The sequence below is a fragment of the Schistocerca americana genome, chromosome 6 (genome assembly GCF_021461395.2).
Source record: "Schistocerca americana isolate TAMUIC-IGC-003095 chromosome 6, iqSchAmer2.1, whole genome shotgun sequence".
Lineage (NCBI taxonomy): Eukaryota > Metazoa > Arthropoda > Insecta > Orthoptera > Acrididae > Schistocerca > Schistocerca americana.
This window is the reverse complement of record NC_060124.1, coordinates 394732223-394759318: the sequence shown is the minus strand read 5'-3', so window position 1 is coordinate 394759318 and position 27096 is coordinate 394732223. Positions and strand designations below refer to the sequence as shown.

General features: G+C 40.7%; 1 protein-coding gene across 2 annotated transcripts; it reads left to right on the top strand.

Moving 5' to 3' along the window:
• The first annotated feature begins 557 nt into the window (after positions 1–557).
• Positions 558–25268, top strand: LOC124619924 (inositol oxygenase-like). Of its 2 annotated transcripts, XR_006980165.1 has the most exons (8): positions 558–708; positions 11544–11715; positions 13633–13841; positions 18525–18661; positions 23565–23795; positions 24769–24948; positions 25109–25143; positions 25196–25268. XR_006980165.1 is itself a non-coding variant. In XM_047146567.1 (6 exons), exons 1-6 carry the CDS (start codon positions 688–690, stop codon positions 24875–24877), a joined length of 879 nt encoding a protein of 292 aa, XP_047002523.1. In that variant the 5' UTR covers positions 558–687; the 3' UTR covers positions 24878–25083. The 2 variants fall into 2 exon arrangements, 1 of the variants encoding a protein (XP_047002523.1); XM_047146567.1 differs by lacking the exons at positions 25109–25143; positions 25196–25268 and having other exon boundaries at positions 24769–25083.
• The last annotated feature ends 1828 nt before the right edge of the window (positions 25269–27096 follow it).

Sequence of the window (27096 nt, the reverse complement as noted above, 5' to 3'; positions counted from 1 at the left end):
TCCTGTTTATTTTGTGGATATGACTGCTTCTGGTGATTACTCTGAAATGGTGTAATCATACAATAATGGGTCTTTCCGCTTATTTATGTGTAATACATTTGTTTACTTCGAGCGTCAATTGTCAATTTGTCGATGCTCTGGAGATCTTCGTGCATTTCGTTACTATGTCCCAGCATTGCGACTCATTTGTATCCAAAAGCATCATTTACGAAATGCCTCCTGGGATTTTCACCGAAATCCACCAGGTTATTTATATGTAATGTGAAATGTAATGGTCCTATAATACCACCCTGAGGTACCCCCAAGTTACTATTACGTCCGTAGATTTCTCTACGTTGATTCTTGTTCTGTTTTTAGAAACTCTTCAATGTAATCACACAGCTGTTTTGATACTGCGTTCGCTTTTATTTTCTTCATTAGCCGGCAGTACTGCTAACTACATTAATAGGCTTCGTAACCTTATCAGTAAGTACAGACAGCACTTTTGCACAGTGGGGGGTCAATAGACGGCGAAAAACGTTTCTGACGCAATCTCACATGACATTCGCCATTGTCGGGTGTCGTGACCTTGGCGAAACTAAACGATAATTACACCGAATAAATAGTGGAGACCCTGCGACTCGTCCTAGCGCCACAGACGCAGCTACTGATCGTCAACGACTGTCTGCAGTCCCGCTCTTCAGCAACATGGCCGCCGCAGTGCCCCTGGTGAGTACACAGCGCATTTACTGAGCACCGGAGCTCTCACGGCCAGATGTGGGATACAATACACAGTCCGCCATCCGGGCATTCGCGTGGGTTTCAACTCGACAACTCAGGTCCCTTCTTGGACGGTATCTTCAAAAAGACCGTACGCTATTGTTGTCCCAGCAATGACCAGTGCATGCTTGTGCTTCGTAGCTAATGACTTTGCCATCGACAAACCATACAATCACTCATCTTGTTTCCTCTCTTTTCAGATATTTATTAAAACGGCTCAGTAGCAGCAAATCATATAAATGATTCCATATTTTCCATGGTCGATCTATTGCGTAAATTTACTGGCTTCACAATAGTCTTTATAGATGTATAGCTGTCTGCTAAATTATTTTGCAGTACCTAGTTTAAGACACTAAAGAGCTGGAGGAGCAAGAATTCTCCTCAATAATTTGTAACGACATATTCTTACACTTCTGAAGCGGAAATTTTCAAGATTCCGTCGCATTTACGTCTTGAGTGGAGTTACTTTAGTGAAGATATTGTTGTAGGCCTTTCAAAGCTTAATGCTGTTTAAATGTACTATATTCGGAAGCTATGAACCTAACAATCGAATCTTGATGTTTGCACCTGTGGTAACGATGGTAGATACTAAAGGTCGTCGTCGATGGGAGAAGCGAGAGGGTGAGGTGAAATTCCACGCTCAGTAATAGTGCTAGGTAGTAGAATAACTGTACTGTAAAGCAAGAAATCATATGAACTGAGTTCCGCAAACACAGTCCGGAACCACGCGACTGCTACGGTCGCAGGTTCGAATCCTGCCTCGGGCATGGATGTGTGTGATGTCCTTAGGTTAGTTAGGTTTAAGTAGTTCTAAGTTCTAGGGGACTGATGGCCACAGATGTTAAGTCCCATAGTGCTCAGAGCCATTTGAACCATTAGTTCCGCAAATGACTAATAGTTACATAATACGATAACTAAACTCTATGGACGAAGTTACCCAATACGACTCTCGTTCTGTGTTCGAGGAACAACCAGGATACAAAGTGATTCGCCTACTCAATAACTTCCTCTAGCAACGCTTGACCTTGTGTAAGACTCAATGCTCAACAACACATAAAAAATTGTAAAAACTGCGAGCTAAATATAGACTCTACCTTTTCGTGTCGCCAGCCTATAAACAACTGCAGCTATTGTGGAACACTGTAAATATAAAATGATAAGATACATATTAAAACCTGTACCCTAAACATTAGTTACGTAAGCAGGAAGAAAACTGAGGCATTGATGTTAGCATCCCTATATATCGTGAAGATATACTTGCTAACAGCTTATAAAATAATTTTTTCAATAGTGTAACTAAACTTTCTCCCCTCCCCCTTCCGCCAAAAAAATTTGTTACGGGACACACATGATTCGGTTTAGTTGAATCATGGATTAGAAGACTATCTGCTTGCGCAATCCAATTGGTCAGACAAATACTGACATGTAAAGTAGCAAGGAACGACATGTGTATTTAATTCTGCAGGTTTACGACGCAAACACCGTTCTTAAATATACCAAACATTTAGGAATTAGTAAGCGGGGTTCATCTTCAACGCTTATGAGGTTATATGTACATGAAAACTGAGTAAGAAGAAACAATTTTTTTATTCGTATAACGTCATTTGGATGATAACTGAGCATAAATGATAAATAACTTAATTTGAAGAGAAGGATGTCATCACAAGAATGTGTCATTCTCAATCATGCTCGTCCGAGACCGCGTGGCTCTTGTATATAAATTTCTGAAGAGACAGGAACGCTTAATTGAAGGTGCATGATATGTAAATTCTTCAACGAATTTATTTGCTAACCGTTTGCCATCGTTGAAAAGAAATGATAGCTGCGATGCAAGACAGGATCAATTATATTCACCACTTTTTTGAAAAGTTCACTTAACCTAACAATAAGGATGATTTTTTATTGTGCCAAATATTATCTGATAGAAAACTGATAATGTTGTATAGCCACATTACGTTCAAGTATAAAGATGAATTATGTTGATAACGTAAAGTGAATGGTTCCAGATTATTCATGTTTGTCAATGCAACTAATTAAGGAATCTGATAATTTGTTTTATAATATAAACATGGACTTTTTGGTAGTTAGATGGGCCTGGTAGTATCGATAACTAATAACAACAACAAATAAGTTTCCAACTTTTCTACTGATGATCATTTCGAAAGAAGATCTCTGCTGAATATCCGTTTGATGTAATAAATTGAATTTCTGTGCAGAAATTAGCTTGTAGTTCTTGGCTGGTTTACCTCATATATCAACATATTATCATTTACTGCAATGATGGACAGATTTACTTTCTTGTACAATCATTTTCTGTTCCTCCACCTCGACAGGTGTGTGCCGTTCGCAGTTATGATAGAAATACACTTCCTTCGCCTTCATAAGCAAATTCCTCTTGCTGCCCATACAATCACTTTTCACATATTTTCATTCTCACCCTAGTTATTTTCTCATCATCTGTTAACTGTTCGTACCTCCGACTGAACTCGCAAAATGTATAATCGTCTGGGTTCGTTTCGCATTGTACTCAGTTCGTTAATTCGTTATTTCATGTCTCAATATGTTTACAAGTACGTATTTTATACACTTCTACGTATTTTATACACTTCTAGAATCTGCGTAGACGATCAGCTAGTTCCTGGAGTCTACACAACCTAGCGTCACACCACGTTAATATCTTTCCTGCCTATAGACATTGCCTGTATGTTGCATGTAGTCAGTCCAACCATATTCGTAGCTCCCTTTGTACTGTTTCACAGGAGCAGGTTTCATTTTGAGCCATCTTTTCACCCTTAATATGTATAGTAATGTTGGTTATAACGCAAATTCAGCTGAACACTGCACTTCACAAGTAATTGCCATAGTTATCCACCCAATGCAGATACATCGTCACATTCCATGCAGAAAAAAAACCGATGTATATCGGTATTTCAGTACGTACCACGAACACCCATCAAAGCAAATTTAACGTACGCTCTAAGTAATTCTGGCACCCACACGATCGAAAATCTGCAGATCATAATTTTGAGTGAAACCACGAGATTAGTTCGCAGCCGCCGGAGGACTTAAAGAATATGCTGATACAGTTAATGCAAAATAAAATGATGTGCGGATAGTTCTGAAAGGACTCAGAGGTTACGTACCAATTTTCACGCAACCGATAGATACGGAGCTATCGTTAATTCTCTGTAGCTCTCGAACATCGACTTGGAATAATAGAGCATACTTAAAATGATACATTGTAAAGATTTCTCTTAACTGCCTACCCCAAACAAAACACATTGGCCCCAAAATACGTGGAAAGTTCCGGTAGGGAAGTTAGTGATAATGGATAAGTAGTAAATGCTCGACGGAAAATCTCAAGCTGATTCCATCTTTGCAGATTTTCAGGGGCTTTTGGTACGTCCCTCATAAGAGAGTTGTAATCGAATTCCATATCTGTGGACTGTCGCTTCAGTTGTGCGACTGGCTTCCTGATATCCTGTCAGAAAGCTCACAGTTCGAAGTAGATGACAGGAAGTCATCCAGTAAACAGAAGTGATATCTATGGTTCCCCTATGAAGCAGCACAGGTCCTTTCTGTTCCTGGTCTATAAACGATTCATGTGACAGTTAAATGATAAAAATTTAATTGTTTTCAGCTACATACGAGGTGTTTACAATTACGAACAAATGAGCCTGGAATCATCACATAGAAAACATAACGGGAAAGAAGACCGAAAAATAATGTTTTGTTCGCAAAACTCTTGGAAGATGCAACAAATTTACTAATGAGACAGGCTACAGTACAGTTGTCTGGAGTTCTGCTTGACGGGAACAGTATCGTTAACAGAGGAGATTGACGGAGGACACCCAAAAAGTTCATAGAAGGGTAGTTCGTTGTGTATCACCACGAACTAGGGGAGTGTCATGGATGTGATACGCTAGTTGTGGTGGCAGTCATTAGAGCAAAGGCATTTTTCGTTGGGGCGAGCTCTTTTCACACAATTTCAGTCACCAAGATTGTCCTCTAGATGTGAAAATATTTTGTTGACCCTTACCAACATAGGCAGAAATGACCACTGTAATAAAATAGGGGTAATCTCACGTAAATTACTTCATTTTTCTCAAGCGCTACTCGAAATTGGAACGGTCGACAAACAGTCTGAAAGTGCTTCTAGGGCCCCTCTGCCATGCACTGAAATGTGACTTGGAGAGTAGTCATGTAGATTTAGATGTGGACAAGTTAGTAATGGTGGAATCTTGTAGACTAGATTTATCAGGCTTTCCTAACTGCTATACTTCTTTCTATTTGAACTATGCACATGTCTTCTGTACAAGCCATCGGTGGTTGCCGTAGATCGTTCATGAAATAAAACACAAAAAACTTTTAGCTGATTATTGACTTAATAGTTGGCAAAAAAACTTTCGTCAGGAAGTTATCCAAACTTACTGCAGATAACGTTTCCGTAAGCGTCAAAAAGTCGTCTTGCATGAATGAATGCCTTTTTCTGCCACGTTTGTATTAGGTCGCTTTCTTGTCCGTCTGTTCGGTAAAAGTTTTGCAGCTGATTTTAATCTGTCTTATTAGAGAAAGACTATAAATTTTAGGCTAAGAACTGGATGCAATACCAACTCGCATTCTTGTCCGTCTGCGGGTAGCGTCAGGAGCGGCCGTGAAAAAGGTTGGTGACGCCTGACGTCTCAGCTGACATGCGTGTTGTGCGGGTACATCTACATCTACAGCTACCTACGTACCCCACAAGCCACCGTCTGGTGCTTGGCAGAGGATACTTTGCACCGCTACCAAACTTTTCCTTTTCTGTTCCAGTCGCAAAGGGCGCGCGGGAAAAACGTCATGGCTCCGTACAAGCCGTAATTTCTCTTATCTTCGTGGTCCTAACGCGCAGTGTACGTTGGCGGGAATAGAATTGTCCTGAAGTTAGTTTCAAATGTTGGTTTATAACACTCCTTTCTGCTACTGCTATATCTTAACCTCAAAACTGGAGGCAGTTTGCAAAACAGAATTATTTTGTTATAGCAATTATGGTATAAAGCAACAGAGCAGTGTTACCCTCTGAGAGGAATTTTGTTATGTTGGCCGTGTTGTTCCTAACGGAAGTGGCTTATCGGAAATGAAAGTCAAAATTACGTACATATTGGAATAGTAACAAACAAAATTTTGCCTAGCTATATTGTTTACAGAATAAGGGAAACGGTCGCCAGCCTAATTAGGCAAGAGAAAGATTAATGTTCTCGTTTATGAAAGTAGGTATAAGTAACTATAATGGACAAACACAACCTAGACTTAGCCACACACGAGTGCAATGAACTCTGACGCACATACGTTTTAAGATTGAAGCTAACAACTGGAGCAGCACAAACTATTTGCAAAAATTATAAGAGATACCGAAACACCCAATTACTTTCAGGTTTACATAAAGTGAATGGTCTGTATACCATTACTATTAACGTGCACTTATAATACACAAGATACACAAACACTTAGCAAACTTGAATATATAATGTTCAACAACTGCAGCTTTCTCACTTTTACTACAGCGAAACACAATACTGACCGAATTGCAAGAACTGACTCAACTTTAAGAATTTACTGCAGACAATAATGTGATCGTTTGCCTTATAAGCCTCAGTCTTAAGAACTTTTAATATTGAAGTTAGCAACAACACTTTAAATAAGCAGTTTTATTAGGAAAATTATTTCAGCAAGCATCAATAACTTTAACTCACCCTCTTGCCACATTAACTTTAACTTTCTCTTCACTATGTTCAAGAGGCATTAATTAGCAAACTCTAGGCTTTAACTTCTTTTAGTAAGGACACTCGGATATCACTTTAGCTCAAACGGTGAGGAACCTGAGGGGTGTTATGATGAGGAGAAAATCAAGGTTGGTACATAAATTTAGATATAAATTACCTTATATTTGAGCACAATAACACATCCATTAAGCTGATCCTTCACTGTACATCATTATAGTATTGCTTTACAGTGATTGCGCAACGTGGTGGCAACTGCATGTTGGTAGGTGGATTCGCAGATTGAATTGCTGGACTCTGTTATTTCTTGGTGGCGATGACAGATACAAATTCCAGAATAGTTCCAGCTAATTATCCATCCATCCGAGGCCTTAGAAAGAAGCAAGAAAAGCCTCTCTCGGAATCAGCACAATATGCACACTTCGCATAGCAGTGCACAGTTTGGTGGCTCGTCCCCGACTGACTATCATTTCCACCTTTTCCACCTAGGCCAACCACAATTTGCGCGCGCTACACAGTTCCGTTCCCGAGGGGAACCACTACACCGTTTACATACAAAATAACTAAGAGCCCTAAGTGAGGATCAGCAGTTTACATAACAGCAAACAAATACATTAAATAAGACAGAACATTTTCACATATTGACACTTCTACAAAAAATTATTCACACAAAATTACATTTATATACAGTAAGTTTTGTTCCCTCCAAATGGGACAAAGAATTTTAAATTACAGATACACTACTTTGCATAGAATCAAATCACGACATCAAAGGCTTGACAAAGAAACGAGTACACAATTTTATGTTATCGATTCAAACACATTTACAGACGATCAACAATGTAACATTAAATAAAGCAAAAAAAAAAAAAAAATAAATAAATAAATAAATCCATACAGCATAAGAGCTGTGGTGTTACAGGTTCTCTAAATTTTCTTAATAGCTTTTAGTGAAAATCTCCCCAGTCATTCCCATCTGAGTTCACAAAACATATGCTTAATGTTGATCGAACATACCAGAAACAAATCGAACAGCACATCTCTGAATGCAGCGATGTCTCTCTTCAATTAGACCTGGTTGGTATCCCGAATGCTGATCTCGGCGCTTCAGGCCGGACCCGCTCGACTGCTACGGTCACAGGTTTGAATCCTGCCTCGGGCATGGATGTGTGTAATGTACTTAGGTTAGTTAGGCTTAAGTAATTCTAAGTTCAGATGTTAAGTCCCATAGTACTCAGAGCCATTTGAACCATTTTTGAACCGAATGCTCGAGCAGTACGCAGTGTGCCGAACGAGTGTTCTATACGAGGTCTCCTTTTTTTAGATGAGACGCACTTCCCATAAGTGTCTCAGTAAACTGAAGACAACGATTCCTCTTCTCTACTGCCGTCCTTCCATTTCATATGGCTTTGCATTATGCCGAGATATTTAACCGATGTGTATCTGGTAGCACACTACTAATGCTGTACTCGTACATTACAGTACTGTTTTTCCTACTAATCGGCCTTAGAAGAATCGGAAAGCTTTTGAGGCGGTATGCTAGTGTACAAACACGGCTCACCCGGAAGAAGGGAGGGGGACAAGAAGAGATATTGTTTATTTCTCTGTGTGCCTATTCGGTAAAAAATTTGCAGCTGGTTTTATACTACTTTCTCCAAGAGACAGTCGTTTGATATTTTAAACAATACTCGGATCTGAATGACAATGCAATATTAACTCGCTTTTTGACTGTTGTCTGTTCCAATCGCAAATGATTTGTGAGAATAACGGTTTCGGTAAACCTCTGTGTGAGCTCGAATCCAGTTTTTTACTCCAGTGTCTTTTCACTAGATATACGTAGGGGGAAACAATTTATTGCCTGTCTGGTGAAAAGTAATGAAATAAATCTGAAATGTATCAAATGTCTCTGTTGTAATCTAATCAAAATTTTAGATATCGATTGAAAAGTTTCAGATAAAAAAAATAAAAAGCAGAAAATAACTATTTAACTAAAATGAATTTTTAACATATTACATTTTGAAGTCGGACTAAAAGAATAAAATGTTTCTCCCAGCCCCATACAGATTTCTAACCTCACACAAACGATCCAGAAAATTTGTATGCATTTGTAATAGCGTCCGCCCCCGTTAGCTGAGTGGTCATTTCGACAGCGTATCAATCCTAAGGACCCGGATTCGATTCCGGCTGGGTTGGAGATTTTCTCCGCTCGGGGAGTGGGTGTTGTGTTGTCTTAATCATCATACTTTCATCCCCAAGTCGCCGAAGTGGCGTCGAATCGAAAGAGTTGCACCAGGCGAACGGTGTACCCAACGGGAGGCCCTAATCGCACGACATTTCATTTTCATTTGTAATAGCTATAAAAACGAAAAGAAAAAGCTTGTGGCCCATCTAGTACCTAACTGATACATGAATAGTTCATCTCATTATTGTTATGTATTTATGCGCCCCGCGTTTTTCTTTTAAATCTTGTAAGTACGGTCAAAGATAAAAAAAGACGCAACACGAACGTATTATCCGAATGGGAAGGATATCCGTAGATGTCATGTACATGTACAGACGAAGAAATGATTACAATTTCAGAAAAATTGAATGATTTATTCAAGAGGAAAAGTTTCACAAATTCAGGAAGTCAATGAAACGTTGCTCTACCTCTGGCTATTATGCAAGCAGTTATTCGGCTTGGCATTACTGATAGAATTGTTGGATGTCTTCCAGAGGGTTATCGTGCCAATTCTGTTCAATTGACACTTCAAAATCCCTAGCTGGTTAGAGGGCGTTGTCCACAATGCTACAAACTTTCTCGATTGGGAAGTGATCGAGCGACCTTTCTGGCCAAGGTAAGGCTCGGCAAGCACAAAGAGAAGCAGTAGAAACTCTCGCAGTGTGTGTGGGTATTATCTTGCTCAAATGTAAGCCGAGAAAGGCTTACCATGAAGAGCAACAAAACGGGACGTACGATATCGGTCGTGCGGTAGCGTTCTCGCTTCCCACGCCCGGGTTCCCGGGTTCGATTCCCGGCGGGGTCAGGGATTTTCTCTGCCTCGTGATGGCTGGGTGTTGTGTGATGTCCTTAGGTTAGTTAGGTTTAAGAAGTTCTAAGTTCTAGGGGACTGATGACCATAGATGTTAAGTCCCATAGTGCTCAGAGCCATTTGAACCATTTGAACCGTACGGTATCGTCGACGTACCGCTGTCCTACAAGAGTGACATGAACGACAACCAAAGGGGTCCTGCTATACAAAGAAGTGACACCCCAGAACATCACTCGTAGCTGTCACGTCGTATAGTGGATAAGAGTCAGGTTGATATCCCACCGCTATCCGCGGCGTCTCCGGGTAACTCTTTCCCTTGAATAAATCATCCATTTTTTCTGAAACTGTAGTGATTTGTGGATCTGCACATGTACATCAGAACTACAGATTTCCATCACGTTTGGTTTTTGGTGCGCCGTTTCCGCCTTTTTTTCATTGGGTGTATTTTCATAATTTTTAAAAATTCAGAATAAAAGAAAATTTCGGGCCGGCTGTGTGAGGATAGGAATCTGTATGGGGATTGAAGAAATTATTTTACACTTTTTACTCCGATTTAAATGATCACTAACACGAATTCTTTACAGACGAATGGAAAAACTGGTAGAAGCCGACCTTGGGGAATATCAGTTTGCACTCCGTAGAAATGTTGGAACACCTGAGGCAATACTGACCCTACGACCTATCTTAGAAAATAGATTAAGGAAAAGCAAACCTACGCTTCTCGCATTTGTAGACTTAGAGAAAGCTTTTGACAATATTGACTGGAATACTGTTTTTCAAATTCTGAAGGTGGCAGGGGTAAAATACAGGGAGCGAAAGGGGATTTACAATTTGTACAGAAACCAGATGGCAGTTGTAAGAGTCGAAGGGCATGAAGGGGAAGAAGTGGTTGGGAAGGGAGTGAGACATGTTTGTAGCCTATCTCCGATGTTATTCAATCTGTATATTGAGCAAGTAGTAAGGGAAGCAAAAGAAAAATTCGGAGTAGGAATTAAAATCCATGTAGAAGAAATAAAAACTTTGAGGTTCGCCGATGACATTGTAATTCTGCCAGAGACAGCAAAGGACCTCGAAGAGCAGGTGAACGGAATGAACAGTGTCTTAAAAGGAGGATATAAGATGAACATCAACAAAAGGAAAACGAGGATAATGGACTGTAGTCGAATTAAATCGGGTGATGCTGCGGGAATTAGATTAGGAAATGAGACACTTAAAGTAGTAAATGAGTTTTGATATTTGGGGACCAAAATAACTGACGATGGTCGAAGTAGAGAGGATATAAAATGTAGACTGGCAATGGCAAGGAAAGCGTTTCTGAAGAAGAGAAATTTGTTAACATCGAGTATCGATTTAAGTATTAGGAAGTCGTTTCTGAAAGTATTTGTATGGAATGTAGCCATGTATGGAAGTGAAAAGTGGACGATAAATATTTTAGACAAGAGAGAATAGAAGCTTTCGAAATGTGGTGCTACAGAAGAATGCTGAAGATTAGGTGGGTAGATCACATAACTGATGAGGAAGTATTGAATAGAATTGGAGAGAAGAGAAATTTGTGGCGCATCTTGACTAGAAGAAGGGATCGGTTGGTAGGGCATATTCAGAGGCATCAAGGGATCACCAATTTAGTATTGGAGGGCAGTGGGGAGGGTAAAAATCGTAGAGGGAGACCAAGAGATGAATACACTAAACAGATTCAGAAGGATGTAGGTTGCAGTAAGTACTGGGAGATGAAGAAGCGTGCACAGGATAGAGTAGCGTGGAGAACTGCATCAAACCAGACCACAACAACAACAACTTCGATTTAAAAACGTGGTAAATTAAGATGTCATGTTTATTAAAATATTGTTTTAATTTTATGTTATGTATTTGCTGTGCGTGCGTCGTATCTTGCACTCAGTGCATGAGAGGATCAAGTGCTCCCCGAGAAGTAATCGCCAGGTGATGTATGTGTTGGGTTGTTGCGGCCTCGCTAACCCTGGTTTTCGTTTGCTCACAGCCGCAACCTCTGCTCGACCCTTCGGAATTGCTCAGGCCGGAGCCCCTATACGCAGGGAAGCCCGTCTCGCAGTTCCGCGACTACACCATCGACGAGAATGACCCAGTCAAGGAGCGAGTGCGCAAGCTCTACCTCGCCATGCACACGCACCAGACCGTGGACTTTGTCAAGAGTAAGTACTCGAGCGTCTCTCACGACACAAGTACCTAAAAAAATTTTTGTCGACTATAAAACTTAATGGGGGTGAGAGAATATTATGCTATGGAAGACAAACTGAAATTTAATACAGAAAGTTTCAAAGTGCTTTCCTTCTGTAGTATTGATTGTATAGAGCCCTGAACTGAATTCCGAAGTTTTGGAAAGCGTTATTCTAGACTTCACAGATCTCTCTGGAAATTGCAATACCGACGCCCTGGAATGTTGTAGATGTATCTTTGAAATAATCCCACTGGTTGACCGAGCGGGGTGGCGCAGTGGTTAGACACTGGACTCGCGTTCGGGAGGAGGACGGTTCAATCCCGCGTCCGGCCATCCTAATTTAGGTTTTCCGTGATTTCCCTAAATCACTCCAGGCAAATGCCGGGATGGTTCCTCTGAAAGGGCACGGCCGACTTCCTTCCCAATCCTTCCCTAATCCGATGAGACCGATGACCACGCTGTCTGGTCTCCTTCCCCAAACCAACCAACAACAACAACCCACTGGTTGAGATCGGGATCATAAGGAGATCATTCCACATGATTTTCAGTGAATTGTAAAGTGGCCGGGACGACGATCGGATCTCTGAAGGTCTCCTGAAAGAAACTGAAGGCGTTGTACGGCGTGGATATGCTCCATCTAGCATGAACCAGAAGTTTCAGGCCCACTCGGCCACGTCGTGCTGCCGGTACAAATCCGCATTCCAGTACCTGCTGTATTTGTCCGCGGGGCAGCTCTCTCCATAAAAATGGACGCGTAATGCCTTGTGCACTGATTGCGCCCCACACATTTACATTTTGCTGTTGAGATGTAGCAGCAGCTTGAGAGTTAAAGATACAGTAGCCCCGTGGAGCCAGTTCTGTTTGTTGGCGCACCTACGGAGATGGTAGTGTGCCTCATCACCAATCAGATCTGACCCGAATCGGCTGTTCTATTTTCAAAGGCCTCAATCTTCTCATTTGCAAAAGAATATCGCTGCTCCACTACATAACCTTCAAAGGTTGGCACCACTGAATTTTTTGAGGGAAAAGGTTAAGTTTCTCTTTGATTATCCTCTGGAGAGACCGTCGTGACGTCCTGAATCGCTGTGCAGAGTGTCTTTTTGTGTAGTGGGCTCCTTGTTGTACAAGGTTCTCACCTGTTCCACATTCTCCAGTGTTACAACTGAGGCTGGTCGTCCTGCTGACTGTCCCTTCACATTCGGATCTGGTCTTTTCAAAACAACTCAAAAACACGTTAAAAACAGTCAGAACATCACACAGACTCTGTACCAGAGGATGCTTGAATTTTAACTTCAGTTCTGTACTGTAACCTCACCGGGAAGTGGTTATTCCGCGATGGTACTGTTCTTGGATGAGTGTGCTGTTCAATGCGCGTCTCACCGGCAGCGGTATGTCCAGAATTTTGTGCGTTCAACAAACGCTGTTCCAATGTTAGTTCCTCCATTCCGATACATGAAATGAGACGTCGTTCCCTTAGCTATAGAACTCCCAGAGCTGCAACACAATAATATTACAACGAAGCTGTTTGCGTCATACAGTTAAACAGTGTAGAATTGCTCTTCAACACGTATTTTGCGCTACCCTGTACTCCGTCGTACTAAACCGGTTACTGTGCTTTGCTAGGTCACAATGGCACCTTATATGTACCTCTTATAGCCTTCATAACTTCATTCACCTGTAAGCTCCAGCGAACTTTTGGCGTAGCGTATTAGCACTAGGGACATCCGATGTTGGAAAATCACTTGGTAAGGTAATAAGGTAACTTTACTTATTTCTTCGTTATTGTGTTGCATTGGAACAGAGACTTTATCAGAGCTACAGATCTCCATCGGAAGGCAAAAACTGCACGAGGTAAAGGGGACAGCCGAACTTAGCCCGTTTTGATTCTCAGGTCGGCACGAGAAGTGGCGCAAGTTCGACAAGTTCCGCGCCCCAGTGCTGGAAGCCCTCGACACGCTGAACAAGCTGGTGGACGAGAGTGACCCGGACGTCGACGTGCCCAACATCGTGCACGCCTACCAGACGGCCGAACGCATCCGCGAGGACTTCCCGGACTGCGAGTGGCTGCAGCTCACTGGACTCATACACGACCTGGGCAAGGTGTGTCTACCTCGCTTACTTGTGTTTTGTACGAAATCACATGAGACTCTGTAATGTCGGCTTGCACTTCACATGTATAACTGCGACCCTACAAGGCACCAAGCGCTGTGTGTCACAAAAACTGCCTTTTGCTTCAGGTACCAACAATTTTTCGGCTGTCGACCTTCTTTTTAGTTACAGTATTCGGTCACATTCAGTATTACATAACGTCGTATACTCATAACTAGGGCTATCCCTCAGATCAATTTCTGCCGGCCGTGTGGCCGAGCGGTTCTAGGCACTTCAGTCCGGAACCGCGCTGCTGCTACGGTCGCAGGTTCGAATCCTGCCTCGGGCATGAATGTGTGTGATGTCCTAAGGTTGGTTAGCTTTAAATATTTCTAAGTCCAGGGGACTGATGACCTCAGATGTTAAGTCCCATAGTGCTTAGAGCCATTTGAACCATTTTTGTTCGTGTCAAATAAGCAACCAAGCTACCTAGCTCTGAGACGCAATGTCTTCTTTCTTGTGAGGACGTACTGCAAAGCAGTGCCTCCGAATTTTTTATGTAAATACTCTTAAAGCTTTAAAAGAACCAAACGTCTTTAACATTCTACTTCTTTATTCTTCATTTATCTACATAGTCACCCTGGCGATGAACACATTTTTCCCAACGATAGATCCTTTCGTTGATACCGTTACTGTGAATGTCTGACTTTGTTGATGGAGGCACAGCCTGGTCTCTGATTGCACCGCTTCATCACTATCAATGTGTAGCTCTTGCAGGTATTCTTCAAGTTTCGGGAACTGATGAAAATCGGATGCGGCCAAATAGGGAGTATGGAGGATAGTCGGGGACATTGAACCCAAAGCTTGGGATTCTTGCAGATGCTGAGGCACTCTTGTGGGCCTAGCATTGTCATGCTGAAGGAGAGAATCCCCCACGTGTGGGCGAACTCTTCCAATCCTCAACTCCATACTCGCGCGCTATTTCTCACGTGCTGACATAGTTACATCACCGTGTTACACGCTTCAGTTTTGAGAGTTCTAGCAGCAGAGGGCAGCTAATTATGTAGACATGAAGAACAAAGGTGCAGAATGTTAATAACGTTTGTTTTATTTAAAAAGTCCGGAGGGTTTACTTTTGAGCACGCCCTCGTACGTACTTTTTCCTGTTGAATTGTTGAATCCTTACTCATTCGATCCATCAGTCTGCTATAACACAAATTTCAAAAACTTTTGATAACTTCATTTCAGTCTTAACCACTGTCGACATTCTGAACCCATGGCTATTCATGAATACCATTTCTTTTGCCTTAAGATCTACATTTTTTCGATATTTTCAGCTGCCTACCTTTTGCTACTTATTCGGAGTACGTACAAATACGTATCCTCAGATAAGTCCTCAATAAACGCTTTCTTCTTTATAAAGTTGAGACCCACGAATTGATATTATAAAACGACTAGAATATACTGTAGGATATGCATAACTTACTTTGTGCAACGAAAGAGTAGTGGGTATCAATGAACATTTGAATAAATCCTATGAAGGCACTAACTTGTGATAAGTTCATTATCCTGTTCCTCGAGCGTGTAAGCAGCCAACTTTGTAGGAAAGTTACGTTCAGTGATTATGCATGGCTCAGTCTGTTGATATAACCTTCTGAATTTTCAAATCTGAACATTAAGTACACACAGCAGTCACGTAGTGCATGAAGTGAAGTACACCAGCTCTCTCTGAATCTCCAGATAGAGACTTACCTTCTGACCTGAAAAGAAATGGCCCAAGCGTACTGCGTATTTCGATTTTGAGAAATGTGTGCACTGATTATAATAGCGGCTCTCTAAAACGGAAATACGTACTGAAGGCAGAAAGTCTGTAAAGTTGCATGTGGTATCTGGATGCAGGCTGCAAAGTGCACACGCTAACGTGAAAATGATCGAATGTTTAAACAGTGACTCGGGATTAGGAATAAGTCCCATACATCTGGATTCAAGTATTTATTATTTCATCTAAAGCAGAGTCAGAGCTGCAACAAAGAACACAACCGTGAGTGCGTGAAAAATGCGATATAAGAGATCAACACAGGGGAAAGAAATGAACAACAACAATTCCATATCAAACTTGCTCGAAGGTTGAAACTGCGTTTCGGACGGAGACTTGAACTCGGAACTTCTGCCTTTCGCCAGGAAGTGCTCTCCTGACTCAGCTACCTAAGCACGACTCACGACTCATGCTGTCAGTTTTACTTCTGCCAGTACCTCGTCTTCTATTTTCCCAACTTCAAAGAAACTCTCCAGCACATTCATTAGAAAATAATGAAAACATTTTACTAGACGTGGGTGTGATGAATTCAAAGTGCTATTATTTGGGTGAATTAACGTAAACCCGGTTTTGTACCATGCCTCGAAAACTGATCGTCTCACCTAACAACAAACGCCTATTTTGAATATAGGGCAATGAACGTTAAAAATCCGTAAATGCTGCAGTTTATATTATGCCATGCTACGCGATGCGAGTCAGAATCTGAACAAACATTTATAACACGAAATCTGTGAATAATCAGCAGACACTGTCCTCAAAGCGACTTAACACATTACTCAACCATAGCAGCGCTTCTGACCCGAAACGCACCCACACGAAGACGTAAGCAGATTAAACTTCTCCCATGCCGTTTCATAAGGCCAGTTCCCAGTGATGTAAGGGGCCCGCTCTCCTTTCAATGGATTTTTTTGGATAAAATCATACACATGACCAGGGTTCTTTACCTATTTCTGCCACAGACTTTTACGTCAGTATGCTATGAATAGGCTGATGTGGGAGCAGAATCGCAAAGTGTTCTCATTTTACGTTCTAGTGACATTTCGTGGCGATCATGTTATAATTAAGTAAGGAACGAAATACAGGCTCCTTCGGTCGGAACCTTCAGACAAGCTGGAGTTCGATATCCTGATAGTACAAAGATCACTGATTGCTTACCACAGAAATTATTCAGTATATCTGCGATCTAGAAATATCCGTTTCTGAAAGTTAGCATTGTGAGAGGCAACTTTCAATGCTAAAACCTCTTATCTTTAGTGTCCTGTCCAATATTAACATTTAACCATCCATCATGTCTGTCTCCTGCACAGACACACCAATATTTTAATTTACGTTTTCTTTATGTGCGTTTGTAGCCAACAGCCAGCTCACGTTCCTATTCACTTTCAGCAATCACGTCTATGGAGTCATCGAACCGTATCACTCTGATTTCCTGGGGAAAAAAACTTCACATATAAATATAATCTTTTACGTCTTATATTGGATCTTCAGTATACAAACTAATATGAATGGTGGCAATGAGCAACACATTTCCTGATTTTAAACTCTTGCACCGGTCTATCAGTATTAATTATTCCAGCCTGCTTCGCATAGATACAATGGATTTCCTTTCAACCCTTGCAATTGATACCACTGTGTCTTAGAACAGCTAACATTTTATTCCATTAAAGATTAGCGAAAGCCTTCTGTTTTTAGCCTTATGCCATTCTTAGAGGAGGGAACGCAGTTTAGAAAGATGTCATCCTCCAGTGATGCTGGTTCGAATCGGAGAGAAATGAAATTTATGCCACAACTTGACTAAAAGAAGGAGTGGTAGATGACACACATCCAGCGATATCATAAAGTACTCAATTTGATGATGGAAGCATCTGAGGTCTGTAAAGACTGTATACTGAGACCAATGCTTCACTGTAGTAAGCAGATTGAAATGAATGTCGGTTTGTATCACTATGCAGAGATGAGGAGTCTTGTACAGAGTAGACTAGCAAGGAAGGCTGAATCGAAACAGTCCTAGGGCTGAAGACGACCACTGTCGTAACAACAACAACAACGAATCCTCCATAGTAAATCGACTTAGTGTATAAAGAAAGATATCTTTCATTAAACATGAGGGACTTCCATTTACGAACCGACCTGTCGAACGGTTTTTCATTAAGTTACTGAGTGCTACAGGTGATATATGATCTAGCCATTAGTTAATTGTGTAGGGGGAGGGATAAGGGAGAACAAAGAAGAAGAGATAAGGGAGAAAACAGGAGAGAAACTGGAAAAAAGAAAGTTCTTGAAGAAAATGGGACTCGTAACCTACTGCAGGTCAGTCTGTACTGAGAATTCTGAGGAAAACAGTTTCGTAAAAACTGCAAAGGAAAAAAATTCTTGTTAATAGTGTATTAACAACTTGCAGAATACTATGTGGATCAACAAATCTGAATGGTGTATTCAGACTATGATCAAGGATCGTACAATTTGTTATACAGAATCTTCTTTGTTACTTAGAGTTTTTATACTTTGATGATTATGATCTCCGCAGTGGCACGTGTCGTGAAAAGGCTGATACAAGTGTTCCATCTCACCTGCGCAAAATTATCGTTATCGCATTTGCTTCATGACCAGACTGGAGGTAATTTTTTAATCTTGCAACTGACGGAGAGCAATCACTATATTCTTCTAAAAAGATGTACGATTAAAAATTGTGAGATACGATTTAAAATTTTTTTTGTACTGTGGTCTGAGGGCTTTAGGACAGGATTGGTGAACACGGAGGTCTGGGAGCTTTGGAGCAGGATTGGTTAACACTACATTGAACCTCGCTTGAGCAGGACCTCGGTAACTAGCATTTACGGTTCGTCTTCTGGAAAACTAAAGTGTTTCTTCCGTTTCAGTTCATGGCGTTCTACGATGAGCCTCAGTGGGCCGTTGTAGGCGATACTTTCCCAGTGGGCTGCGCCTGGGCCGACTCCATCGTCTACAGGGACACCAGCTTCGTCGACAACCCGGACGGCAAGGACCCACGATACAAGTACGTCGTTTACATTAATGACTTTCTTCTACTTTTTTAGCCAAATTCCTTTCAAAATACCTCGCAATGACTAAATACTACATGCTGGTCTTCAGAAATTGGCAATAATAATAATAATAATACAAAACATTCTGACTGGCGCTCCCAGTTAGAATCCCATCCAAGAATTTCGTATACATTTAGACGTGTGCATCGGAGACAGGTTGTCACTTGGATATCCCGTTAGCAGTATTTTATACAACCTGCAATATTTTGCATAAATATACCTTCTATTATTTTCTCTAATTATTGTAGTTGACTACATGAATGTATGCATTTTAATTGATGAATACCCAACTAATATCTCTAGGTACAAGTTGAATGCAATGTAGATGTCACATGTGTGCATCATGTAGACCAGGTACCTGAAGACGAAACAAAGTTGTCTTGAAATTGATTGTACATCAAAATGAAATAAAAAATACAGCTTCAAGGAAATCGAATTTCCTTGGAATAAATAAATAGCAGCTAAAAGTCCTATGTATTTCGGCACGTAATAAAATCTACAAAAATTGTTTTTTGTTAGGTAGATTGAGAAGGTGATAAGTTGGAAGTATCAGTGCTGCAAAAAGTGTATTACATGACGATCTACTATTTTTTAGGCTACATTTCGGATTTCATTATATTTTTCTTTAGCTTTCCCAGTTTGTTCCTGCAAGAACTCGATGTTGCTTTAAATGACTTGTTCTAATTCTTCGTTCCAAATCTTATGTCCCCTTTTTAGATTCGTGTTCGATTTTTCACCAAATTTCTTGTTTAGTGATCCGTATTATGGTATTTTTAATGTTTGTCCATTCGTCAGTTAGATTTTCGCTTGAAAAAAAATTTTTGGAGAATTGTTTAGCCTGCATTGATATATATATTCCTTAAACTCTTTTCTTGATGTAGATGTACTTTAAAAGTTTGGGTCCCTTTCATTTTTCCTCTTGTTCTGTATAGTTCATCTTCCTCATACCAGGTTCTTTGATTTAACAAGATACTGGTCAACTCTCACTATTATGCCCCTGACTACTTGTGTCTCCATCACCCTTGTAGCTGGATTTTGTGTTCGTGTAGACCGTTTGTATTTATACATGTTTCTTTTAAAAAAAGTATATTGGTTACTTTCGGTACATTAAAGGCAACAAATTCTCTCAGTTTTATTCCATTGTTGTTAATGGTGTCTTTTCCATTGCTGCCGATCAACTGGTGTTTGGGTTCTTTTCCTATTTCACATTCAGAGCTCCCACCAAGATGACATGACAATCTTTTATTTTACCTATATGTTACTGCAAGTCTTCGTAGTACAGATCTGTTTCTTCCTTCTATACTTCTTCTGGAGCGTAGGATCGTATAACTCTTAGATGTTCTATATCAAATTTCAGTCTCACTGTGATGATCCTTTCGTTTACTAGTGCAAATAGCACATTTATCTTCCCATTTTTTGTCTATCAAAACAGCCACTTCACTACATGCTCAGATGCCGCTCTACTGTATAACATCAGGCAATCTCTTTAGACTTTTCGTACCTTTCAAATTCTTTATGGTTTCTGTAATGACTGCTACATGGTAGCCGGCGGCGGTGCTGGGGGGGGGGGGGGGGGGGAGTATATTATTCCCCTTCCGCTGCGAGGCATTTCTTTGTACAGAAATCTTCCGCGGGTAGTACGTATTTGTTAGACGACAATGCGATGTATTGTGTGAAACTGTTTCAAGTGAAATGTTGAAATACAAGTATTCTATTCGCTAGAGAGTAATGATGTATGATACACACACACACACACACACACACACACACACACGTACAGAATCAGCGCGCTGAATTAAGGAGATTATTTCAAAAGGAATTTCCTGATGTTCAAGTTCCTAATCGGTGTATGTATCATCGAACGATGAAAAAATTTGGTGAGACGTGAAGTTTTCTTGACGGGAAGCATGTACAATGACGTACAATGGGTAACATTTGGCATGCTCTGGAAAGGTCTCCTAGGAAATCAGTTCAGATGGCTACAGCCATGTAAAACAACTGCAGTGCAAGAATTTAAACTTGGTGATCCTGCAAAAAGATTACGATTCTGTGCATGTATTTTTAATAGGGCTCATGACGGAGAAACTGATCTTTACGGACGAATTTCTTTTCGGACGTATCGAGGTTCCAGGTAAGTGGATACTTTAATTCGTAGAATAACCGTTATTGGGTTGCCCCCGGAACCTTATACCGAAAGGAAACATGAAGTGGCCCAGAGAGTCCGACAGAAAAAAAAAACAGAGTAAATTTGACTCAAGTAAGTGGAAGCAATGTCAGACTTAGCTAAAGACCCATCTGGTTGCCGCCCATTGACTCCCAAAAAGGAAGCGTCGTCTTCTTTGTCTGATCTGGTTTACCCTACCAGGAGCATAGCTCCGCACACTGGATCATTGAAACGCACAGACCTCCGCACCAAAGTAAACTTTTCGTTCATGAGGCGGAAGTATTTAAAATAATACAACACCTCTCCATTACAAAATATTCACGAACTCTAATATTGCATTTCTATTAATAATTTTCTTCCATCAAATTCCTAGTGGATGAACTCTTCCTGCTATGATTTAGTGCATATCATTATTAGGTGATGAATGTCGCGTTGACAAGTTGGCGAAATGTGGCAGTCATGCTGGGTATTTGAGATTACAGCATCTGAAAATGGCACATGCAACCTATGTGTAGGTTTACAGCAGAACTTGAAGTTTCGCATACCAGGTTTAGTAAGAACGATGCCATACAGCAGAAGTGGATCGATATGTCTTCTCTCCGCTAGTGGCCTGCAAAATTTCACTATACGACCACACTTTCTTTTGATTACATGGCTTGAAGTTTTTAGCCAATTAATCTAATAGTCTGCAATTTTCATCGGTCTTGAATGACGCCAAAAACGAGGGAATGCCAAAAATCTTCCTGCTATAAGCATTCGAGAATAACATTTATATTTCTGACGGCTTTCAGAACCTACACGCTCATAAAATTTTATGAGCCATAGAGCTGTTAAGGTTAATGGCCTCCTCGATATACAAATATGCATTACACCTACCCCTGCAACAGTGTTCATGGATTTGCTTGGGGTGTCATTATTTCACGAGACGTGCGCTTTTCCCGTCTTCACAGCCTCCTTTTGTAAAGAGGCATTGGAACTTACGGGAAATATTCCCACAAAATGAGCATCAAGGCTGTCACCAGCAATCTTAAAAAATGGTTCAAATGGCTCTGAGCACTATGCGACTTAATTTCTGAGGTCATCAGTCGCCTAGAACTTAGAACTAATTAAACCTAACTAACCTAAGGACTTCACACACATCCATGCCCGAGGCAGGATTCGAACCTGCGACCGTAGCGGTCGCTCGGTTCCAGACCGTAGCGCCTAGAACCGCACGTCCACTCCGGCCGGCACTAGCAATGTACACATTTGTGTAAATACGTGGGTTAAACACTTCTGTATGTATGTGTACTAACGTGTATATCACAAATAACGAAAAAATGTTTGTGTGAACACTGAAATGAGTGTCATGAGTATCGCAAGTAGGTCACACCCTTGACTATATAAAGTAAGAGTCAGCTGGCCCTAACTATGGGTTTTATGCTACCAGCAACGCCTTCAAAAACCACGCACAAGGTTTTCATATTCTCTCGCTCGTTACACACAAACTATTAACCTAATGGGGAAACTGAACAGGACGTTTTTGTAGGAAATTTATTGTAGTTGGGGGCAGCTGAATTATCCTGTTGGCCGGCCGGTGTGGCCGAGCGGTTCTAGGCGCTTCAGTCTGAAACCGCGCGACCGCTACGGTCGCAGGTTCGAATCGTGCCTCGGGCATGGATGTGTGTGATGTCCTTAGGTTAGTTAGGTTTAAGTAGTTCTACGTTCTAGGGGACTGATAACCTCAGATGTTAAGTCCCATAGTGCTCACAGCCATTTGAACCATTTAATCATCCTGTTAGTGTGTGATCACATTACTAATATTACAACATAAGTGCACGTCTCATATCTGTGTAAGAACAGAAATTAGATATGGAATCATCCGGATTACAAAATAATAAGTTCGTTTCAATGAAAGGTTTCTCTTCGAAAGCAAGTGAAAAACATATTTAATTTCTCTGACCATCTGTTGAAGTAGATTAGCTAGCAAACTAGACTGTTGCTGGAATATAAAGCACGATCAGATAGAGTATTGTATACTGAGACCTGAGTGGCGCATATTGGTGAAGCTTCTACTCGAGTGGATACCATGCATCAATGAAATGTGACCTATTCGTAGCAGACGTGTCTTATGCACAATTTCCAGAATTCGTTTTCATGAAGGTCTATGCTAAATGTCGGACTGACATGTGCTTCTCAAGCATATGTCATTGAACAAAGATGTGCTAAATTTTCTAGAATTATTTATCTGCTAGGTACATGATCTGAATAACAAGGTCTCATGAATAGCGAAAACATTCAGGTTCAAAAATGGCTCTGAGCACGTGGGACTTAACAGCTATGGTCATCAGTCCCCTAGAACTTAGAACTACTTAAACCTAACTAACCTAAGGACATCACACAACACCCAGCCATCACGAGGCAGAGAAAATCCCTGACCCCGCCGGGAGTCGAACCCGGGAACCCGGGCGTGGGAAGCGAGAACGCTACCGCACGACCACGAGGTGCGGGCCAACATTCAGGTGTTTCATCGTTCACTGCAGTGTACAACTGCGTAACCTCAATGTTGAGTCATTTTATGTTCATTGTTACCGAGTAATTTAAGAAATGTGGTTTCTTTGTTTCCAGAGAAACCTAACGAAAACCTTAAAATCTTCAGTGAACTTGTCTTTTGAGCACAATCTGATCTGCTTATCATTTGTTGTCTTTTGCAGCACCAAGTACGGCATGTACAAACCGCACTGTGGACTGAACAACGTGCTGATGTCGTGGGGCCATGACGAGTACCTTTACCACGCTCTCAGGCATAACGGCTCCAAGCTGCCAGAAATAGCGCACAGAATCATACGCTTCCACTCCTTCTACCCGTGGTACACCAACGGGGAATACATGCACCTCTGCAACGAGGAGGATATGGAAACCCTCAAGTGGGTTAAGGTGTTCAAGTAAGTAACGTGTGTCTGCTCTTGCTCTGATAAGAATCGTTTCACAACAAATTATTGCTTGAGATGACAGTTTTCGACTGATTAATGTGATGTCACGTACTAAATTTTATATTACTTCGCTTCCTGACCTGCACGTAATGCATTCGTCATACTGTGTTCTGTGCACTGAAGTAAGTTATTCTATAGATACATTAATGAATTTCGCAACAACATCTCCCTTCTCCCAATAAGGTGTCCTCAGTGTGCTATTCGTCAAGCACTTCGTCTAACAAAGAGGACAATCCGTCCTACTTCAAACATCACATTTATTAACAATAATTGAGGTGGACAGGGCCCACTATTAAACTAGGAAAAGAAATTTCATTTATTCATTCTTCTCACTCAGTGAAACATATAACACAGCTACATCAATGCTACAGTTCATTCCGCTTTCACTAGAAGCATTCAAAGGAATTACCTTAAATGAAAATGTATTGCTTCCTAGTCTAGTATTGAGCACTGGAAAAAGATTAAGAAATTTACTTGCGTTATACAGGATTGTAAATGTAATACTTAGTTCAAAGGAAAAAACAACGCATTTCCACTATTATTTCATTTAGATTTCTTCAGATGACACTGGCAGGGGGAGGAGGGGGCTGGGGGAATGTGACGTTAAATGACGTGTTACTTGTGTGAAAAATTTTCTCGAATGAGCCCTGTCCACCTCAATTATTGTTAAAAAATATGATGTTTAACGTAGGACGGATTGTCCTCTTTGTACTGACATTTCATTACGAAATTCAAGCAGATATCCAGACATTTAATGAGAAAAAAACCTCTTCAGCGTTCCATCCAAGAAAGTAATACTTGAATTTAAGCATAATAATTCTTACCATGTTTGAATGAATGACTACATGTCACCTGAATGACTGATACTATGTGGAAGGTAATGCTCCGTGTTCACCAAGCAACTTTTCTTTGTCGTCTGTTGCAGCAAGTACGATCTGTACACGAAGAGCGACGAGAGGCCAGACATAGACGCGCTCAAGCCGTACTATCAGAGCCTCGTAGACAAGTACCTGCCTGGAACGCTCAGCTGGTAGTGTTCCATGTGTCCGACGGGTCTGCGGTTGTTTCCATGGCCTAAATAAGTGTTTGAAAATATTATCATAGCAAACGCTGAAGGGTTGATCAAAAACATGTTGTACATTATGTTGTGTGTTTAATAACTAGGAAACTGAATAACTTTTTCTGTAAGTGTTTTAATATACACAATTTCATTTTATATATAAATATTTTTATTCGATGACACTCTGTATTTCTTTTTTCAATAAAAGTTTTATATGTAAATGTATTTAGTTGCCCTATTATCTCTCTCTTTGCAGTGACCCCTCAGAGTAAATGAGTACCGACGAAGCGCAATGAGAATGATGTTACCTATTACGTGGTCACACTAAAACATAGTCCTCATATTACAATCAAGCAGATATCTAATCTTGACCTTTCTTTTATTTCCCTAGATCACGCTGAATAATAGCGGTGTGTGTATTTGACAAGTTTGTCTACTTAAGGGGCATGATTCATAAACATAAGGGTAAATCTTGAAAAGGACAGATTCATGAAACAAATGAAAACCTTGAAACATTTGTCAGTTTCCTGGAGATGAAAGAATATGAGTTGCTAGCCCATGCAGTTCTTATCATAATTTAAAATATCTTTTGAGAACAATTTGCTGTAAGAACGACAGCTTTTGGTCTTACACTTTTTTCTGTATTGTGTGCTGTATTGTAAGTGAAATAAAGCAAGTTAACTATTTATGTACAGCATAGGTACGCATTTTTCTAAATGAAAACAGAATAGAAGCTTGATTATTTTTCTGGAAGTTCTTTACAGTATTGCATTTAAAATAGACTTTTAAAGAGATTCTGCTGTCATAAATTGTGGCTGAACTTTTTTAAGAAATGTGTACTAAAGTCTCAGTAATTAACTCATAGTTTTTCTTTAAAAAAAGTGTCTAAGTCATAAGAATATTCCTCCTTTAGTTAAGAATGTTTTAAGACAGTATAAAAACTTTCAGTCTTCTACACTCACAAGGGAACCTCCCCATCGCACCCCCCTCAGATTTAGTTATAAGTTGGCACAGTGGATAGGCCTTGAAAAACTGAACACAGATCAGTTGAGAAAACAGGAAGAAGTTGTGTGGAACAGTGAAAAAATAAGCAAAATATACAAACTGAGTAGTTCATGGGAAGATAGGCAACATCAAGGATAATGAAATTGCAGGAGCGCCGTGGTCTCGTGGTAACGTGAGCAGCTGCGGAACGAAAGGTCTTGGGTTCAAATCTTCCATCGAATGAAAACTTTAATATCTTATTTTCAGTTTATGTGACAAACTCTTATGTTTTCATCACTTTTTTGGGAGTGATTATCACATCCACAAGAAAACCTAAATCGGGCAAGGTAGAAGAATCTTTTTACCCATGTACAAGTTAGGTGGGTCGACAACATATTCCTGTCATGTGACGCACATGCCGTCACCAGTGTCGTATAGAATATATCAGATGTGTTTTCCTGTGGAGGAATCGGTTGACCTATGACCTTGCGATCAAATGTTTTCGGTTCCGATTGGAGAGGCACGTCCTTTCGTCTACTAATCGCACGGTTTTGCGATGCGGTCGCAAAACACAGACACTAAACTTATTACAGTGAACAGAGACGTCAATGAACGAACGGACAGATAATAACTATGCAAAAATAAAGAAAGTAAAATTTTCGCTCGTGGGAAGACTTGAACCAAGGACCTCTCCTTTGGCAGCTGCTCACGTTACCACGGGACCACGGCGCTGCTGAGCTCACGTTCTCTTTGATGTTGCCTATGTGGCCCATGGAGTACTCAGTTTGTATATTTTGCTTGTTTTTTCACAGTTCCACACAACTTCTTCCTGTTTTCTCAATTGATCTGTGTTCAGTTTATCAAGGCCTATCCACTGTGCCAAGTTATAACTAAATCTGAGGGGGGGGGGGGGGGGGGTGCGATGGGGAGGTTCCCTTGTCAGTAGTTTTTAACCTGCGTGTACCAGAACACCAAGAAAGTAAACTTCCAGGAAATTCTAGTTAAAGTTAAAGCTCGTTTCTTTACCTACCCTACGTAAAACTAATACATCCCAGATCCATATTCATATTGGTCCTGTTGTCGTTCTCCTCATTTTTGCTTCTTTGGTAGCTTCCAACACTGATATCTATGCATCGAAGGATCTGCTGTGGTTAGTGGCAATAGTTCTTTGCATATTTGGTAATATAGTCTCCAGGGACCCTCAGCAAT